The sequence below is a fragment of the Rattus rattus genome, chromosome 15 (assembly GCF_011064425.1).
Source record: "Rattus rattus isolate New Zealand chromosome 15, Rrattus_CSIRO_v1, whole genome shotgun sequence".
Classification (NCBI taxonomy): Eukaryota; Metazoa; Chordata; class Mammalia; order Rodentia; family Muridae; genus Rattus; species Rattus rattus.
Window position 1 is genome coordinate 56,870,287 of NC_046168.1, and position 21,925 is coordinate 56,892,211.

Below are 21,925 nucleotides of genomic sequence, written 5' to 3' on the forward strand. Positions count from 1 at the left end.
AGAGCAAAGATGAAAATTCCTAGTACCTAATTACGTTGCTGCCATTGTAACCTGAGCAAATGCCGTCTTTATGTTTGTGGTGATATTTTCTGAAGCAATCCTACTGCTGTAACAGTCACACAGCCACTCTCGTGCTTGGAGCAAGCTAATGGCAGCTCAACTACTGGCTTACACATTTGCTAGACATGCACTGTGTCATCGTTTTACATTACACTCCCTCCACTTAAAGCTTATGCTAAACAGAATACCTCTGTATGTGATGCTACTGTGTCCCTTGAAGAAACCGTTTTCTCTTGGACTTCATTTAATTTTGTTGGTCACAGTACTAAGAACACAATCATGCATACGCATGTATGTATGTTCCATGTTATATGCATATACAGTATAGACTAGGTGTGTGGTAAACCATACCACATACTGAAGTAGAAACTTCTTTCTTTGGAAACTCTGTTATGTCATAGGATGTTCTGCTGAAGCAGACACGTGAGAGGACACGTGATGTTTAGAGAGAATATAAAAATGACCCCACACATGTGGGAGGAGGGCTGTGGCATTGTCCCCCTTGCTCTGCCTCACTGGTCTTTCTGACTATGCTCATGGACTGGTCTGCCTTGCACCTCCTTGCTGATCTTCACCTGCCATGACTTCATCGAGGGCAACTCCCCAAAGAACTCGTGATAATCCAGAGGCTTCCTGATGCTTCTAGGGACTTAGGCTAATTGGCAGAGCCTCACGGCTTCTTCAGGATGGAACTGCCTTTGCTGACTCGTGAGTGGCGATTGCTGAGTGAACTGGACTGCGCTGCTGATTCGGGTTGGTGTTTTGACAGAGGACTAGACGGCTGACAATGAAGATGGGAATAGCCCCAAAGGAATATTTCTAAACAGGCCCACATCCTCTTTTGCCCTATTAACCTGTCTTTTCCACTACCTCTGGTGGGTGGTGGGCTAGAAGGGAGGTTGAAGCGTTTAAGAACCCTTATTAAACTAGATTTTGAAAAATCAAAGCCTACAATATATGTCTGTATAAGTACAATTTGATGTTTGTATGGTAAAATATGGAATATTTCTTACAATATGGTCTGCTATTAAGCAATGCATGATTGTATATACTATATACAGTATTTACATAAAATATATAGTATATATGCCAAACATGTGATAGTTCTTAAGTTAATCACATAGAAAAAAAATCAAATCACACTTGTAAATCATTATAAGGTCATACTTTGCTCTATTTTTACTTTTTTTCCTTCATTTTATACATATGGGTTTATGTCTGTCTGTGTACAACGTGTATGCAGTACCTAAGAAGGCCAGAAGAGGGCATTAAATCCCTGGAACTAAACTTTCAAACAGTTGTGCTGCATCATGTGGGTACTGGGAATCAAACCTGGGTCCTCTGGAAGAGCAGCCAGTGCCCTCTACTGCTGAGCCATCTCTCCAGTCCCAATTTTAACATACTTTTGTTGGTTTTTGCTTGTGTGTTATATATTGCTTTTTGTTGTTGTTTTTGGTTTGGTTTGGTTTTGGTTTTGAGACATGGTCTCACTACATAGATTTGGGTATCCTGGAACCAGCTACAAGCTGGTTTGAACTCACAGAAATGCACCTGCCTCTGCTTCCCAAATGCTGAGATTATGGTACCACACCCAGTAAAAATTTTAAATGATATATATTACATATTAGTAAGTGTTTTTTGTTATAATTAGTGGTCATTCATTGTAAAGCTATGGGGTAAGTGTCTCTTCCCCATGCATGTACTCACCTGATCTTAGTTGTCTGCGGAGGAAGATATATCATTCCCCAGTATCAGCAGGGATACATGCTAAGGCCCCTAGAAAGATGCCCGAGGCAAGAGAGCCTACCAAACTTACATTACTAAGATTTTTTATATGAAATGGGTGTGTACAAACACAAACACACAGACACACACAAACAGACACAGATAAACACACACACATACACACACAGACACACACACTCACACACACACAGAGACACAGATAAACACACACACACAGACACACACAATCACACAGACACACACACACAGACACACACACAGACACACACAGACTCACACACACACACACAGACACAGACACACACACACACACACACACACACACACACACACACACACACACACTGCTGGAGTTGCAGGTATACATGTCACAGCCATGCCAGGCTGTACATGGATGCTGGGAACATGGACTGACATCCTCATACCTCACGGTGAGAGCACTTAGCAGCTGAACCATCTCTGCAGCTCTTCCTTTCTCTTTATAAAAACACTCATTTCACCATAGCTCTTAGCAACCTTTTCTTTCCCTATTAGGCCTAAAGTTTTTATGTGAAGAAAGCAAACTATGGTCTCTGCTTAACACACCCAAATTGCAACTGTCCATCAGGACTGAGGGACATCATTACGTTAAGTAACAGTTCTCTGAATGTGGGATTATGCTAGTCCGTCTGATCCTAAAATGGCTACTGAGTTATGGGTGTAGTGAGAATTCTGGAATTTGGGTTCTTTTAGAAGAATGTTTTCATTTTTAAGCCCAGGTATGGGATGGGGGCTGCTTCTGACCGTCCGCAGCAGCTGACTATGATTTGCCTCGTGCTCTAGCAGGGGTGTGATTTTGCCACCTGTAGGTAGCCTCTGTGACATTTGGAATTCTGGGGTCTTTTCAGAGGGTATAAACACTAGGGCCCTGAGAGAGGTGGTTGGTTGTTGTTGGTCATGGTTTGTTAAGTCGTCATGTGCAAAGAAATAACAACAAGAAATTAGATATCCTGATGGTGCCGATCAAACTTGCCCCCAAGGAACTCAACGCCCTATTCAGCAGGAGGGAAGCAGTCTAAAGATAACATCACCCCTTTCCGACCCCTGATTCAGGGATCTCTTTCCTTTCCTCTCTACCCCTTTTCTCTTCTATCCAGTATTAGGGGATGAAAGGGGGCAAGAAGAAGGGTGAAGACGGAGGAACCCACAAAGTAGCAAAACTCAGTGACAAATGGGGGTTAGCAGACAGAGGACACACTGGAGGAAGGGATGAACGGGGGTGACAAGTGGGGGTTAGCAGACAGAGGACACACTGGAGGAAGGGATGAACGGGGGTGACAAGTGGGGGTTAGCAGACAGAGGACACACTGGAGGAAGGGATGAACGGGGGTGACAAGTGGGGGTTAGCAGACAGAGGACACACTGGAGGAAGGGATGAACGGGGGTGACAAGTGGGGGTTAGCAGACAGAGGACACAGGTGACAAGTGGGGGTTAGCAGACAGAGGACACACTGGAGGAAGGGATGAACGGGGGTGACAAGTGGGGGTTAGCAGACAGAGGACACACTGGAGGAAGGGATGAACAGGGGTGATAAGTGAATCTCCACAATCGTGAGCCAAAATAAACCTCCTTTCCTTATATAGCAGTCTACCCCGGATTTCACTGCAGTAACAAAAATGACGACTACGCCTGGCTAGGGATGGATCTGAGTTACCTCCAAAAGCATATGCTACCGTTCTCTTAAAGGGACAGTATCAGAAAGTGGATCTTTGGATAGTAATGTGTTTATAAGAAGTCAGCAGGGCAGATCCCCCACAGTAGATAGTGACTTTGTAGGAAGTGACACAAAGCTCCCTGGTCCCCATGAGAGGACACAGCAAGCCAGGAAGAGGACCCACATCAAGGAACAAGCATGCTGGCATCTTGATGTTAGACCTGTGGATTCTAGAACCATGTGAAAAAATGGCAGCTGTCAAGGATGCTGCCCTCGACCAGGACAGACTTAAAAACACACATTAGGCTGCACACATAACAAAGTGTGGGCGTGGGGCTCACTGGCCATTTGTATATAAAACATGTTTAACCGCACAGGGCGGTGTGTTTAGAGATTAAGAGTCATCGATGGCTTCCCTGGTTATCACCAAGACCACTGATATCGTGGCTTAAATGAATGTTTGAAGTATTTATCATAATTTGAATAAAGTCAGCATCAAATTTTCTCTATTAAAGTCTTGAGCTAATTATATAAATAGTCAACAGCGCACACAGGGGCTGGGAGGAAGATTCAGCCGGCAGAGTGCTTTCCTTGTGAGCACAAGAACCTGAATTCCATCCACAATACCCACATAAACCACTGGCATGGTGATTCGCCCTTGCAGGCCCAGAACCTGGGGTTCCCTGGGACACACCACCCAGCCAGCCTAAGCTGCTCCTGAGGAGGACACCCAAGGCTTCCCTCCAGCCTCCACACACGTATGTAAAAGAAGCAAACATAAAAGTCCTCAGATAAGTTGAAATGGTACCATGGCAACTGTTGCCAGGTAAGTTCATTTAGGAAGGAACAAATATCTATTTAATAATCAAATTTTCCTTTCTGTCATTGACAAAACCTTGCACCACATAAAACTAAAAGCCAGCTGGACTCAAAGCAAGAATGTGGCAAGCATATTCATTAATCAGTCTTTTAAAACTTTTTTTTACATGATTTAAAGTTTAAGCAGACCAGAAACAGACGCTCTGAATTCTAACACTGTCATAACAGAAACGTCCCTAGAGTTCTCCGATCACTGGTTGTTTCTAACTTAACTTCCATTCTAATTCTATTTTATACCATTCAAGCAGCACGTCAGGACTGACAGCAAAGTCACTGCATGAGGACAGACGTCATATGGTTTTAGATGAGATTTTTATACACTTTATCTCTTCCTCACAAGGCCAGGACAAAAGGTCTCCTATTTATCAGTGTTATAAACCAGTCAGTGAGATTTAGCGGCAAGGACTGAGCTGAAGAGATGGCTCGGCGGTTAGCAGCCCCTGCTGCTCTTCCAGAGAACCAGAGTTTAGTTTCCAGCACCCACATCTGGTGGCCACAACTCCTATTAACTGTAGCTCCAGGAAATCCAACACTTCCTCTTGCTTCTGCATGTACACACAAAAAAGACACACACACACACACACACACACACACACACACACACACAATTAAAAGTAAATCTAAGAAAACAGGTTGATACTGATAAACAAGGCCTCATCACAGAGAAAATGCATCAGCATGAGTTCAGCTAAGCCCTCTAATGCTACCTCGAAACACTGTTCTTTCTCAATGATTACCAGTACTGGCTCCGCCCCTGTGGCAGGCACCAGGGACCCTGAGGATGGTTTTGGGAAGCGCATCAGTGATGCTGAAACTGGATGGGGAGCGCCCTAAATGTCCAGTGCTAGCACCAGACCCCACTCCGTATCTACAGATTAGGAATGCCAAGATCTAACTACAGTGCTGACAGGCAGACAGATGAATAGATGTTTTTAAAGTATGCAGATGATTCTAGAACTCTGTGATCATCTTAAAAGATAAATCAGCTGCTAATTTAACATAATAAATTAACTTTGAAAAACAGAAGCACTCATTCCAAAACAGTGATACATCAACTGAGTCTTTGTCTACAGTGACAGCATAGTGCTGTAACTTCTTGTACTATAAAACTGTGAATATAGGTTTAACTGCATGTATTATAATAAAGCACTATATTAATTCACAATTCATTCTAACCAGTTTTTGAAATCATACTTCTCAATTCATCTGAAAAAGTTTTTTTTTAAAAAACTATATGTGAATTGTCATTACTCTCAGTAACAGAAACAAACAAAAACTCTAACTGTATCTTTGCAGAGTGAGCAATTCCTACAGTGTGTTTCCTCCTCCGAGCCAACACCGCCCTGGCACCCGAGGGTCAGGAGGGCGGCTGGTTGTTCTAGAAAGAAGAAGAGCAAGCACTACATCCTGGGACTGAGTCGGAGGAGAGACACACACAGAGGGCAACACAATTACAAGAAAACCTAACTGTGAATCAAGGCGGTAGCTCACACGGTCACCCACACTTGAGAGGCTGGGGCAGATGGAACAATGAACTCACGGAGGATTACAGAGTGAGTGCTGGCCAGCACAGCGGGCTAGCATAAGATCATCATCAGAACAAAGCTTAAAGATGCACTTAAATAAAACGACACTTCGTAAAGGAGACTTCTCTCATCTCTTCCCCTGATTGAGCGGACCATGATCCCCTCCTCCTCACTGGTCAAACCTACCACAGCTACACTGTGGTTACATGAGAGGCTCCTGAAGGAGTAAGGCTGTGCTGTAGGTAACCTACCTTCAAGTGGCTTAAAGATAAGTGCGGTACAGAGTGTATGACAGAGAATGCAAGGGCAGACCGAGAGTGGGAGACGGAAAGTGGTGGTTTGTACTGTTCTACTCTTGGAAGGTTTCTGTAGGTGCAAACTGACTTCCAAATAAAAGGTTTCCTCAATGGGGAGAGAGGTAAAATTTAAAACAGCAAATGTTGATCGTCCCTAAAGACGAATTATAGATAGATGGAGATTCATCCCACCACTCTCTACCTCTGTACGTCCTTGGAATTGCACAGCATAAAACACGAGAAAAGAAAACTCAAGTGGGTAGGATCGTGCAGGTGAAGCAGCTGCAGAGGACACAGGCAGGAGTCAGATAGGGAGAGAAAACTACGATGACGAAGTCCACGTCTCAGCACAGACACGAACTAGCTTTTGGCTGTCATGGCTGCTGCTCTTTGTGTCCCAGGCTGGGCTCAAACTACCGGTAATCCTCCTGCCTCAGCCTCTTGACTTCTGGAACGAAAGACAAAATGGCCACCATTCCCAGGTGCATATTAGCTTTTAGCATTTCATTTTATCCAAGTATTTACTGACAATCCACTGATGGTCAAGATGTCAAGAGCCAGGTGTGCTGGTGCTTGCCTGTGGTCCTAGCACTCATCCGAAAGCAAAGGCAGGATTGTGGGTTAGAAGTCAGCCTGGGATAGTCAGCAAGGCCCTGCCTCAAAAAAACAAAAGCCCAGAAAGCTGGTAAATCAAGCAGCCTTCTCCCTCATAACACATGAGTAAGTTATGGGAGGGAAGGACAACAGCAGGGAAACAGCACAGGCTGCGGAGTCTAACAGGCTCAGGCACAGGCAAGCTCACCTCCTTCCCCTCAGATCCTAAGGCAGCAGTCAGCAGTCTACCTGTACCCGAGAAGCAGAGGCATCTAAGTCCGCCAGCACCAGCCAGACTTACGAAAAGAAGACAAAGACAGCGAGTGTGGAGGCCATGCTGGGGAGGATAAGGAGGGGTTGGGGAGGACCGTGTTTCACTGTGTGTGACACTCTTGAGGTTGAAGAGGAACTGACAATCAAGTTTTCAGTGAGAAGACCTGGAAGAACTAGTGACTCAGGAGGTTCCCGGGCAGAAGCTCATGGCATACGGGCACCCAGGTCCAGTGTGAGGACCCACCTCTTCCCTGCCAGCCTTAAGAAAAAGCACGATATAACAGTAATTTTATGGAAGGGGGGTTCTGCCCCATTCTAGAATAAAAGACACAGAGGCCTGGTATTTTCATTAGCCAATCCTAAACAGGGCGGGTTCTGAGCTATTCTAGCCTACACCACAGTCAGAGGATCCGAGTTAGTTGCCAGCTGAGTCTCGCTTGGTTTGCTCTGCTCCATGTGTGCCTCAGGGTGATCTGCTCATGGCCCCATGCTCATGGCCTGTCCTGCCTCATGGAGACCTCCTTTGTCTACCTCCATCCACTCTCCTTCTCATGGTCCCTGAGACCCTCTATTCCATCTCAGGTCCCATCCCCCCATCTGTCTGTCTGTCTCTCCAGCTCTCACCTTTTCCTGCCCAATCAGAGATTACTGGGGAGCATTCTTTACAGCACATTGGTCGATACAATGCCCACGTCCATATTACAACCTGATCTTGGGGTCCGGAACTCAGCCTCTGAACACACAGCCCACAAGACCAAGCCCACCACCACTATCCTAGGCTGGGTTTTTAAAACAATATACTCTTGTTTTGAAGGGAGTAATTTTTAAAAGCATACAATGCACACAATGGTACAAAGCAAATGCTTTCTACATCCAGGAAAAGTCCAACCACAATGAGATGTCCAAAAGCTGGGCTGGGAAACAGTGTAGTAGACGGAGTACCTGCGGTGTGGACGCCACCTAAACTGTAAATGCCTGGGTTTCAGTACTTAGTAAACTAACACCAAAGATACCTCATAACAACATGTATCTAAAAATTTAAAACTATATACAAATTTACTTGTTTAAGACAATGACAAAAAAAATCTGCCAAGTATGACCACTGTTTTGAAGAAAGTAACTAATGAACTTGTCTCTAATTACATTAGAATACTAGGAAAACTCAGGAGCCAAGTTCTCACAGCAGAGGATAACGAAAGAGAGAGAGAAGGGGGGGGGGAGAGGGAGAGAAAAGAGGGAGGGAGGGAGGGAGGGAAGGAGGAAGGGGGTGGGGGAGGAAGGGGGCAGGGAGGAAAGAAGGAAGGAAGGAAGGAAGGAAGGAAGGAAGGAAGGAAGGAAGGAAGGAAGGAAAACAAGACACCAACAGACCAGTTATGTCTTCCTGAGAGACAAGAAAGTCACTGCCGCTCTGCCTTCAGAGGCCTCACCTAAGACTGCTGAGTTGGGTGGGGGGCAAAGGCAGGCCAATCTACAAAGGCCGCTGCTCACTGATCTTGCGTAAATCACAGAATAGCCTGACTTTTCAGTGAGAAGCTGGCAAGCCTCATGGCAAAGCGAACCGTTGCCCGTGCTGCCCACTCCTATCCCACGCTCCTGCGTGCTCGGAGCACAGGCCACAGCCATACTCCCCTGGGGACACTCCTTTGGGCCCAGCACGCTGTGATCCTGCATCGCAACTGCTAATTTAATGTGCCTCGTAAGGGCTCAGACGCAGGCGGAGAGCGTCCCACGCTATGTTACTTCTCCTTCAGAATGAAGCCCGTTCTCAGCTGCGTCAGTTCACAGGCCCAGCCCTCACTCTCAGAAGGGGGCTCACCTCCAGCTCTGAACTCTACAGCAGAAATGATGCCTGCTGTGAGGGGGGAAAGGGCTTTTCCTCAGCAACTCCATCCTGTGCTTCTGCAGAATTTGTTACAAACTCTTCCAAATCTCTCAATTTGTCACTGAACAAAGCTGAGATTATGCAATGAAACCCCAACCAACAGAGTCTCTAAACAGAAAGATGTTTCTTACGATGCATGGAGTGAAAAAGCATCCAACGGCTCGATTTTACTTTCTCTTCATAACCAGACCCTGCATGATAGCCATATTTACATACAAACATTCATCTTGAAAACTTATGTTCTATAGCTAAATAATCTATTCACTTTTGCACACATTTGACATGAATCACCACAGAGAATGGAAGGATTAATATTTTAATTACTTTGCGTAGTTACAGTTGGCCAGCTGCACAGACCCACTAGAATGGCTAATGGCAGCAGCCAAGTGAAGAGAACTGCTTGTGGATAATTAGAAGAGATTTCCAAGACAGAGGATGTCAAGTCTGGAAGGACTTACTTGCTACTCCTGACGCCAGTCCATACAGCAGTCCTCCCCCATCCGACTGCTGAGGGAAGACATGGGTTCCGGGCGGAGGTGGCTTCTCTTGTCTGATAAAGTTATATAATAAGGTTTTCACAAGTTTGCTGGTGTAGGGAAGACTGCATAGAAAGGGTAAAAGAAAGAAAAATCAAACTCCTGTTCATGGAATCACCCAATTCTGCATAACAACACAGAATACGTCTGACACTAGTACTACCTCAGGGAAAGCCTCTCACACTAGACTCAAGCCTTGACCTTGGCGTTGACTCCTACCACACGGGAAGGCACGAATCGAACCATTAAGCGTAAGCATATGTTACCTTTCTGTGATTTACACACAATTGTAAGCAATTATAAATTTGGTGGCTAACGCAGCACAGCTGTCAACTGAAGGAAGGCGGTTACACAGAATCAGCAGAGAAGCAGAGAACTAAATGACAATGAGGCTATGTTTCAAGCACAAAGCTCCAGTTATCAGATTATTGGTGACCAGGTAATTTCTATACTCTCTGGTCCACTCGTAGACTTTTGCATGTGTTATTGATGGCTATGGCTTCTATGATAACCACAAGAACCAGTAAAAGAATATTCTGCTTAAGTATTTGACTTTATAATATTATAAAAACCAAAGACTAACAGAGTAAGACTACTAATGTCCTCCCCATATATGAAAAATACAACCTTCCTATTTCTAGCACTGTAAGAAATACATTTCTAGTCAAAACTCTCAACATGCCAGCCATCGCCTGCAGACCAAGTTAGTCCACCACTCCTAGAGTTGAGAGAGGAGGCTCCAAAGCCTGGCCCTCCTCTTCTTGTCAGTGACTTTCAGACGTCGTCTGCTCAGGCTCCAGGACAGTTTGTCACCTTTGCACTCCACACCAGAGTCCATCGTCATATGAGGCAGGAAGATGGTGGAAGTAATAATTCACTATGGTAACTGACGGGCAGTGGAGCCTGTCAGTTAAGTCAGAGGTTAAGTCTGGAGCTCATATGAGACTCCCAATAGCTTTTCAGTAAGAGAGTCACAGACTGGCTTGCCTCTTGCTGCACAAGGCCCAGTAAGAAGGTCACCAGATGCAGTCCCGACCTTGAGCCCTGGGGCCTCTTTCCTGTGTGACTTACCCAAAGGGCTCTACAGGAGCCTGTGAACGTGATATAGTGTAACCATGGCAACAAGGCAAGCACAGTGGAGACAGTGCTATGGACATCGCCCTTCACAATCAACGTACTCTATCCACAGCCCAGAACTTACAGGTAACTTTAACAAAAACTTATTCTAAAGACTTGACTGATTTAAAGCTTTTTGAAAATTATGTCAACAGAAGGTAGGGTGCTGTGCTTACTGAAAGTATTTTTATCCACATTCCCATAAGTGTCTGTTACAGAGGAAGCCTAACATGTATTTAGCATACAGTAAATATGGAGATGTTCATTAAATTAGAACAGTGGAGGGGCCACTGGCATAGTCTCAGCAAAAGGTGACCAGACACAGATCACGGAAGTCAGTCCTTCAAATTCAGAAGGACCACATTCTCAGATTCTGCATCTACTATTTCAACCAATCAGAAGCTGAAAATACTCAGAAAAAAAAAATCTTATCTTTACTGAACTTTACTCCTCATTATTTTCCAAACAATTCAGTGTACCAGTTATTTAAAGCATTCCCATTGTGTTAGGAACTATGCGTCATCTAGACAGGGTTTAAAGCACAGGAGGATGTGCCTGGGTTACACACAGGATGTTTTAGGGACTCTGGTATCCCAGCCAGTTCCCAGCTGATACCAAGGGACAACCGGATTCCAAGGAGCTGGAGAAGGAGGAAGACTCAGGCGCTGTTGGAGTATGCAGGGCACTTGACAGAGGAGGAAGGAGGAGGAGAAGACAGCAGGCTATCCCACAAAGCAAACATTACAGGCACCAATGGACTAGGGGACGAGGCAGAGCACAGAGGGAACAGGGACCAGGATGGAGCCTCCCCTTGGGTTGGATATGAAGTAACCACAGAACAGGAAGAGATGACAACAGGTGAACCCACAGCACGCACGAGATGATGACGTTAGAAACAAAGATTAAACATCACAGCGGCCGTTCCTTAAGGGACAACTTTAAACACAGCATACCATGGACCTTGCATCAGGTACTTGTGACTGATGCTCTGCCGCAGAACCTCCTTGTGGAAGAGCTGACAGGAAAGGAAGACAACCATTGCTGAGATGGCCTCCACTGATATCTCATATGTGATATCCCTGGAAACACGGGGGAAACAGAGTCATGGTCAGTCTGGAAGACTAAACACCATATAGACTGTACATCTAAACAGTCAAATCTACATATCCAAATACTTTGGGTTATTTACAAAATGCTTTAGATAAAAATTAAGTCAAACCAAAATACTAAACCCCTTTCCCATCATTGGCTCTTATACTTGGACCTGGCACCCCACTGCTTTCCCACTTTGCAGTTCCCGTGTCAATTAGTCCACTGGTGTATGCACGGGAGGAAGAGCAGCAGCGTTCTGCTCTCAGATCCGCTCTAAGCGCTGAGCTTGCCCCTGGTCACTAAACAGCAGCAACAGATACACAGCAGGGAAGGCAGAGGGAAGGCCATGCTCTCTGAATCAGAACGGTGTATGCATTTCATCTCTAATGTGTGACACCTCAGGCCAACTGTGCATGTTCAGCAGGACATCAACAGTAATCATGTGACCCAAGGGCTGTGGGCTAGGGACAAGAGGATCCCGGCAGGCAGCTCTGGCAAGCCAGCCTACCCAAATCAATACGCATAAAAAGATATCAGTGTCCTCTCTCTTCATGGATGTGCATCCCACACACATGTACACACCCATGCATGCAACAAACACACGTACACATCCATGTATCACTCACACACACACACACACACACACACACACACACACTCTGTGGGTACAGTTCAGTGATACAGTACTTGTATTATAAGGACATGACATTTCCTTAATTATTGCTATAACTGTATTTCTCACTCCTTCCTTCTTTTCTTCCTTCCTTTTCAAGGGTTTCCCTGGGTAGCCCTGGCTGTCCTAGAACTCTCTCTGCAGACCAGGCTGACCTTGAACTCAGAGATCTGCCTGCCTCTGCCTCCCAAGTGCTGGGACTACAGGTGTGTGCCACCACTGCCCAGCTATTTCTCATTCCCTGAAGTGAATGAAGAGTAAACTGGACACTTACAACTCAGTAATGACTGCACGGGTGACCAGAGAGAATTCTACTCACAATAATCACTAATTAAAATGTGCAGGCCTGTCTGGGACGCATATTCTCTAGTCAGTCTTGTGAGCCCAAAGGCTAAAAGCTAAGTGAGGTCTCCGTCAACACTGAGCAAGGAAGGAAGGCCCCCAGTCCAATAACCCTGGGGGAAGGTATAGCCTGTCAACACCCCAAATGAGGGATTTAGAAAGCAAGCCCTTCCCTACCTGAAGCCTCAGATATCCCAGCCCTGACCTGACCACAATATCTTAAGTCAGAAGTAATAGGTCAAGCTCTACTTGGACATCTGACAAAATAAAAATTATCAAGTAATATTGTTAAACAGCTGACGTTTGGATCATTTAAAAAAAAAAAAAGCTGTTGGGCTTTCTTTTTTTGGTTCTTTTTTTTTCGGGGCTGGGGACCGAACCCAGGACCTTGCGCTTCCTAGGCAAGCGCTCTACCACTGAGCTAAATCCCCAATCCCGGGCTTTCTTTTTTTAAGACTAGGGTTCATTATGTAACCTAGGTCAATCCCAGATCCCAAATCCTATGTATCCCAGGCTGTTCTCAAATTCACAGTAATCCTCCTGCCTCAATCCCTCAAGTGCTGAGATTACAGGCATGCACACTGCCCAGGTAGGGTCATTCTTACACATAACGGAGGCATAATACACAGACATGGGAAGGTAAGTTGTAGACAGTCTGGATGTGGACTGCTGGGAAACTGGTTTAATAGAAGCAGCAGGTACATAGATACGCGGAGCGGTGGCTAAAGCCGCAGATTAGATGCTCATCTCACAGCACTAGTAAGTCACAGTGCTCTTCCGAAAGGAAAGGGGTGAGGGGAAAAATCAAAAACAAACAGAAAACATCATTCTCATGTCCCGCACATAAGCAAGGACATGGTTTTATTTAGATAGGGCAAGCTGGCTCTGCGCTGACAGCTACTAGGCCTTCCCTTGCTGCTGGAGCGGCCATGAGAAAAGGGTGCTGCTCTGGCAACTAGAAAGACCACCCCAGCACCAGCACCAGCTGCCTTCACCGGGCCACAGATGCCTTGAGACAGCTATGTCCAAGACTGCAGCCGAGTGCACTGGGTGCTGGACGCCCTTCCAGTCGGGGCTACTTCAGTCTGTAGTAGATGTGCAATCCCAAGCCTGACCATTTCTCCCAGTGGAGAAGCGCTTCCCTGATGGAGGGACTACTGTAGTGCTGCGAGGCTGAGAGGAGACAAGACCCAGGCTTGGATGACTGCAGTGCCAGAGACAAGGCTGCGACTGGCCCCAGCACCCTGCTGCAGCTACACAGCACGGCGCTGAGGATCACCTAGAGAAAAGGCTTAGAGCCACTTCCCATGCCATCCCCCTTGTCGTTACATCAGGACCATTAATCCTCTGGAGTGGTCTTTCCTCACCACTTCTGTAGAGCAGGCTGCCCTAGTAGCAGCAGGGATGACACAGGACAGGGGCATCACTGCAGACAGCAGCAGCAGCCTCACCACTGGAAAGTTAGACCGGAAGCCTGGCACCAGACTTGACAGCTAAACAGCACACGGGTGAGTGGAATCCCAACAGGCCTGGCACCAGGAGCCAATACTGCCCAAGGCAGTCCTGCTAACCCCCGAGCTTCCAAGGCAAAAGCATCCACTAGCAGCTCGGCAGTGGAAGAAGCTGAGTAGTCTCAGGAGTGCCCCACAGCTGACGCCTCGTCACCCATAGCCAGCACTGCTCTCTCAACAACCCACCCAGGTCCCTAGCCCCAGCTCCCCAGCACACAGAGCACAGGCCCCAGCCAGCTGGAGAAGAAGCTGTGAGGCCGCGCGGCAGCTGCTCTAAGACTAAAGACACTGGGCGACCCCAGCCTGATCTACCTGCAAACCCCAACCAATGCCCCCATGTGAAGCAGAGGTGCTTGTGTCTGAGCCGTCCCTGCATAGGCCATGCCCAGACCCTGAACGGCCCTTAATGGGCCCCGTTCCTCACTGAATGCCATCCCAACCAAAGACAAATCGTCAACAGAAGCTGCACTGAACACTTCCGATGCAGCCAGGGCGAGCAGGGAGGTGGGCTCGGAGACAAGAGAGCAGAGGGGGGAAGAGAATCTGAGGGCCCTACTCACCACAGGCATTCCACAAAGCTGTCAAGTATCAGGGCACAGGGCCTCGGGTAGGAGCATAACAGCTTTAATACTCGTTTCTGCCAGAAGCCACGGCCCTGACACCATGGCCAGCACAGGACTGTATTCGTGAGGCTAAGGCTATAGACACAAGGCTGGCATGGGGCTGTAACACTAGAGGGCGCACCTGCTGCTGCTTCCATCAACCTGTTACCACCACATGCGGCTCTCAAATGGGGAAGGGAAGGAATGGGGTGCTGGAGACCAGCATCTGAAAAGCTTGGCTGCCCACTACCCCATCTGGGTAGGCAGCTCAGCACTCATGAGGAAAAGTACTCATCTGGATTTGATGCCAGCTTGGTCTACACAGAAAGTTCCAGGCTAGACAGGGCTATAGCAAGACACTCTTTAAAAAAAGCAAGAAAGTAGAAAATAAATAAATAAATAAGACAGACTTATTTCCAAGCACATGGATTGGTACCGAGCAAAAGAAAAAAATTAAAGCCTACGGTGAAATCTATAGCCCCTGAATTCTCTACGCAACCCAAGCCTCCAGCTCATAATCCTGCCTCAGGCCTCCGCCCACCTCACTATGTAGGAATTAGAGGTTTGCCACCACTCCCAGCTGGAAAATATTTACTCAGGGATTATGACGTCCAGTGGCTACTCACCTCATTTAGAAGAGTCCCTACCTCACCCTCGAGACTCCAGGCCCTGTAACAGAGCATCCTAACTTCCTTCCTCCGGCCTCCCTGCCCTTGCCCTTCACCTCCAGTCTGACAGGCCTACTCAAGCCCAAGCATTTGCCTGGCTCAGGGCTTTGCATCTGCAGTTCCCACTTACCAGGCTCTCCCATCAGGAGGAGAGCAGCAGAGCACCCAAGTCCACTTAGGTTTCCATTTAAATAGAATGTGGCGTCTAAGAAACACGGCCTCACACTCTGGGCTCCTACACACCCACGTCACTTTCTGCACCGACACTTAGATCCTGACTCATCACATACCCACCCTTATCCTCAGTCCCGCCCTGCAGCGAGAGCCTATGTCCCGGGTACCATTGTACCCTACATACAATATGAGATGACAAGAAGCAATCATGGATTTATTGTCATCCCTAGTCTACTCTCAGTTACAGAGAAAAATTAGTGTGTACTACCAAAACAAAATTAAAATCAGTGTGTGTTACCAAAACAAAATTCCACTGGTGGACCAAAAAAAGTAATAACAACAATCTCAAACTCTTAGCTTCCAAATGCTAGTTTATAATCCAGCATTCTGTATAAAAACTCATGAGACTCCAGAGGACACAGTAATAGAACTAGGATCAACAGCAAAAATAATTATTCCATGAAGCAAGGCAAGGCCAGGCAGCCCGTGCCCTCATTTAATCCAATTTCTGCCACAAGCAGAACTGAAAATGACTCTCAGTACAGAGTTTTTAACACTCTGCTTCAAAATAAGTGGGCCCCAACTCGAGGTGTGCCCACCTGGGGAAATGATGAAACCATATTCGGAAAATTCTTGGAACGGACATTAAAGACAGGGTTTGAGGATACACACAGCCAAAATGCAGCTAGCTGCCAATGATGCTTCCTAGGTGCCATGTCCCCATACCTCCCAAAGCTGTGAGGGTCCTCCAGGTTCATTACTGAACAAAAGCTCGCCGATGGCCCCAACATATAAGTTTGCAACCACTCACAAGTAAGCTGACCACACGTTGGCTATGGGGAATCACAGATCTAAGCTACAATGTCTTAAAAGCTGTAGCCTATCTGGACATGAGCAAGTTTAAGATTTCTTCCTTTTCTTTCCCGGTTCCTTCACTGGGAAGTTAAACATAAAACAGGATACTGCTCTGCACAAGACAGCAAGGGTTATTAGTACTGAGCCAACTTAAACTCACAGGTACTCCAGCTATGTCCGAACAGAGATAATGAAAACTACTCAGGGGCATGACCTAACGGGCCACTGACACCGCCTGCTAATGGGGAAGGGCGACACTCCATGGAAGAATACGCTGTCAGTTCTAACAACCATAAGTTGACAGTCCGAGGGTGGATGAAAATACTGTATTTATTTACACTTTCCACTGTCCTCTGATTGGAAAACAAACAAACAAACAAAAAACCTGCCCTAGCCAGCTGAGTCTTCCTAGCAGTGAAGAGGGAATCAATCAATCTCTCTCTCTCTCTCTCTCTCTCTCTCTCTCTCTCTCTCTCTCTCTCACACACACACACACACACACACACACACACACACACACACACACAGTCTAGGTTCTTTGACTTTGCATTTACAGTTTAGGATCATACTGTCCATTTTTCTTCTCAGTGAGGAGAACATAACTGTGACTCTTATAGTGTAAGCTGACCTCCTAGAGGCCCCAATTCCTGACACTATATTATTACATAGTACACAGTATACATGATACATATAGTACATAATAACACACACGTGCGCACACACGTGCACACACACACACGTGCACACACACACACATGCACACACACATCCTAAGACAAGTCTGGCATGGTGGCACAGGCCTGCAAACCCACTAGGAGAGAAGAGGGAGGGGAACTGTGAACTCAGTCTAAGCCTGAGCTACGCAGTGAGTTCAAAGCCAGCCTATACTCCATATCAAGATCATGTCTTTAAAAGAATTACTATTAATCCTGATACAAATGTGATTAACTGAGTCTGACCTGCCACCTCATCCATATACATATATATATATATGTGTGTGTGTATGTGTATGTATATGTGTGTATATTATATATATACATATATATACCCTATATAACATCTATATATACACTCACATTAATTTTACTAATCATGTTCTTTAGTTACTAATACTTAAGTTGTGTACATATTTGTTAAGTTTAATCCAATGTGTTTTATGTTTTACTTTTAATGGCATTTTCAGTTTTATTTATCATTTGATAGCTGCTAGTATATGATTTCAGTGTAATGACTTTGTCTTTGAGAGTATGAACTTCTCAAACAAGTTACCATAAATAAACATTCCTTCTTAACAATTCCAGGGCCTGAGCATTCCAAGGTCAAGATGACCCTTCGGGCACCTCCAATCATGTGCACATATGCATAATTTGAAATTTTTAAAGTTTTTTTTTTTTTGGTTCTTTTTTTCGGAGCTGGGGACCGAGAAATTTTTAAAGTTTTATAAAAACAAATGAATCATTTTAAAACCGTAACGAAACATCAATACAGCATGAGAGACAGTTTAAGCGGTGTGTCTAATCATTTCAGACACGAGTGTTCTAGGTTAATATTCTGTCACATCATTGTAAAGGATCAAAGCTGCACACCACTGGTGCTGGAGGTTTGAAATGCCATGTCCTTTGGGGCAGTTAACGTGTTACTGAGCTGCGATACACATGAGCCATGACAATGACCAGCACAAAGGCTGTGTAAGCGGAACTCAGACCTGGGGGTAACAAACTACTTGGGTTTAAGGCGCACTCAACAGCAGGGAAACGATGCCTGGAAACACAGCCAACTGCCCCGACTAGTGAAGTCATGAACCACCACTTTTCTACACCAGCGTAATCCTAACCGTGCTCTAACGCTTACCCTTATAGCCGTAGATAATCCTAGCTCTCACCCTCACCAAAGCTTCTCTCTGCAGCAGACAGACACCATAACAGAAAGCCACAACTGCTCAAAATACAGAGAGCAACTCATGTGGAAGCCCGCCACAATAGATATAACATAATTCCTGTCCCTAAGGCTCATAACACATCCCAGAAGGTGGCGGGAAGACTGTAAGAGGCAGAGGACAAGGACATCTGCTGTGTGATGTGACAGGGAGGCAACATCCATGATCCTTCAGCAATGTGGCCACCTAGACAAGGTCTGAAGCAGCACATCCCAGCATGCTAACAAGGAAGGACACGATCTCAGGGACCTCGGCGCAGACGAGAACTGCAGGCAACTAAGGACTGCACGGAGAGGCAGAACTCACTGTCCCCAAGATGAACCACTAGTGGGTCACCTAACACCAAGTGCTCAGCCCTGAATCATATACACACAGCAACACTAAGTGGAGTCAGCAGGGTGTGTGTGTGTGTGTGGGTGTGTGTGTGTGTGTGCGTGTGTGTGTGCGTGTGTGTGCGTGTTTATTGTTAATAAATCTAATACCTAGGAATTCTGTTCTATTATGAGAAGCAAAATTCTGAAACTCAGGCCCATTTTATAAAACAAACATAAGATCGAAGGCAGAGGTAGACGGAACTCTGTGAATTCAAGAACAACCTGGTCTACAGAGCAGGTTCCAGGACAGCCAGGGGCAAAAAAATTCAACATTACCAAAACAAAGTTATGCTATTAGTAAAATTAAAATAATAACAAAAAGATAATAGGCAAACCAGGAAAAATACTATAAATTCACATCAGAAATGCCTAACTGCAACCTTCATACACAGATTATGAAGTGTGGAGTGGCAAGCCCCGAGTCTCACGTGCTCTAGCAATTCCACTCCTTTGAAAATAGGAGGTCGTAGGTATTGACTTTGTTTGTTTTTATTCGGAAATGGAAACAGAAAGACCTCGAAGTACTGGGATACAAAGACCCCTGGTTAGACTGAAAAACAGAGCAAGATTCAAAACAATATGTAGAATGTTCCCACCCTGGTGTATAAACAGGGTGAAATGTGACTCTGTACTCCTAACTGCTCATATACACTAAATTTCCAAGAAGGTACAAACTAAAAGTCGAGAGTCAGTTATGGAAGCCAAGAGGATGGTTGGAAAGAAGAGGGAGGATGGTATCGATCCACTCTCATGGATGAGGCTCTGGTCACACCAAAGTATCAACCTATGTGGAAACAGATTACCCCAGACTGACCACAGGTCAACTTCAGCCATTGGGATCTGAGCACAGATGAAGTGACTCGTGCACCCGCGCCCGCCGTGTGTTACTGCATACTGTGCGAACGCTCCCCCACACTGGAAAAGCTGGCTCTCTTCCTCAGCCTTTATCAGCTCTGCTCACTTCAACACAGGAAGCCTACAGGCCCTGGACAGTAGGTGATCTCTGATGTCATTTCCTTCTCTAACTTCTGATAATGCAAAGAAGGAAAAGAGAAACTTGAGGAAATGTTAATTTCTATGATAACCAAATTTAAAACATTAATTGAACTATCTTAAATGCCAAGTCATCAGGGAAAGGAGTCCGAAGAGGCCAATACTTGAGAGAAACCAAAATTCTATGGTGCTCAGAGGAGTGATTTTTCAAAAATGAACAGTGTTTTAAGCCAGCAGATCTTTCTTGTTTTGAAGCCCTTGTATAATCTTCAGAAAATTTTCATTACACAGTTGCTAAACCGAAGTCAACTTCAGCTGAAGCATTGCTTTGGCTCCCGTGGTAACCCAAGAACTTTCCAGCATCTGGTCTGGAAATGTCCTAGAACAGACTACACTGTTGGAGCAAGTTACTACTTCATGTGAATAAATGACAAGCCATGACCTTGTACTGTGCTGCTGGGGCAGAGGGGGACACTTGGACAAGGACAAAAGCCATCGTGAAGTGGGTGTTAGTGTTGGCTAACGACAAAGCTAATGAACACAGAAGGAAAAACCATGCTCCTGTGATTTACTCCTGGACAGAAACCTGATGGCACCATAAATGGAACATAAGTTTAATAAAAACAACTGACAAGTTCAAACGATTAAGATGAAAATTTAGGGACAGCTATTTGAGCCAAGAGGGATATTCTAAAAGGAGAGAATGATATTACATATTTCAGATGTTGTCATAGGAGTGATGGCTAGTTTTAAAACTGAAATTAGAGGTGTGGCTGTAACACACTGTGCCAGGGACTGACCTCAGGGTCACCTCTCTTATTAAGTGTGTGCTTTCCCACTGAGTGGCGCCTCCAGACCCTATGTGGGAGTCTCAGCACACAAAGGACCACCAACTCCACTCACTGCTACTGGGCCCGGAGTCGCAGTCAGCAGCAGTAACAGAACTGATCTGACAGATTCCCAGGGTCCAGGGTTAGAGATCTCTTTTCCGCTATAAAGTATGTCCCATAGTTCTTAACGATAATCATTTAAGCACTTGTGGGGAAAAGAATCTAAACATCTATCTTGCAAAATCAACTCTGTACTTTAGTCAGATTTGTTTTCAATAACACAGGTCTTAAGTATTACATAATAAAAATGTTAAATGGGATTCCGCAACTCATCATAAATTTTTCTAAGAAACAAACAAACAAAAACCTATTGTGAGAGCTAAAGAGACGGCTCAACAGCTAAGTGCTGCTCTTACAGTAGAACGGAGTTCAGTTCCCAGCCCCCATGATGAGCGGTTCACTGCTACCTACAACTTGGAATGCATGGAGTACTGCTCACGCCCTTTGAACACTTTCTTCTGGACTTCATGGAACCTGTATCCCACACACAACTCAAAGTGATGTATCTCTCTATGTTCTATTAATTTATTCTTGTCTGTATGAGTGAGTTGTCTGAATTTATGTCTCTGCACCATGAGTATGCCTAGTGCCCAGAGAGGCTGGAAGGCAGTGCATCCTCTGAAACTAGATATTTGGAGGTGCTGGGAATCAAACCCGGGTCCTCTGGAAGAGCAGTCAGTGCTCTTAAGCACTGAGCCATCTCTCCAACTGTAAAAATAAACCTGTAATAAAAATTAAAACAAGGGGCTGAGGATTTAGCTCAGTGGTAGGCCCTGGGTTCGGTCCCCAGCTCCGAAAAAAAGAAAAAAGAAAAAAAAATTAAAACAAAACAAAAACCTATTGTAACTTTTTAATAAATAATACTATCTTGGTATATGAAAGTTCTATAACATTTAGTTAATACTTATAATGTCTTAAATTCCTAATTCATCCAGAAAGCTGTGCTAGCATTTAATTTGCAGCACTTAAGATCTGAATGCTCATTTGCTGTAGCTGGCTCCTGCCATCCACTGAAATTGGCTTTGGAGAAGCGTTTGTGAAACAACATGCAGGGCTGAAGACAGACATTTTCCCAGAGTTGTGAAAGCCCTTCATTCCCCAACCCGGTGGGCATCTTGGTACCTTCTCGGGGACCATGTACAAGCCAAGTACGGTAGCGCATGCCTTTAATCCCAGCAAAGAAAGGCAGAAGCAGGTGGAGCTCTCTGAGTTT

The 21,925-nt window shown here is 45.5% G+C and overlaps 1 protein-coding gene across 3 annotated transcripts in view; it reads right to left on the reverse strand.

Annotated features, from left to right (window-relative positions):
- The window catches only part of Dym (dymeclin), a 279,741-nt gene that overhangs the window by 188,576 nt on the left and 69,240 nt on the right, over window positions 1–21,925 (reverse strand). For all 3 annotated transcript variants that reach the window (XM_032886079.1, XM_032886077.1, XM_032886080.1), the window contains exons 7-8: window positions 11,556–11,681; window positions 9,409–9,551 (exon numbers count right to left, since the gene is read on the reverse strand). In XM_032886079.1, coding sequence (XP_032741970.1) covers window positions 9,409–9,551; window positions 11,556–11,681 — 269 coding nt within the window. The remainder of the gene's footprint in view (window positions 1–9,408; window positions 9,552–11,555; window positions 11,682–21,925) is intronic.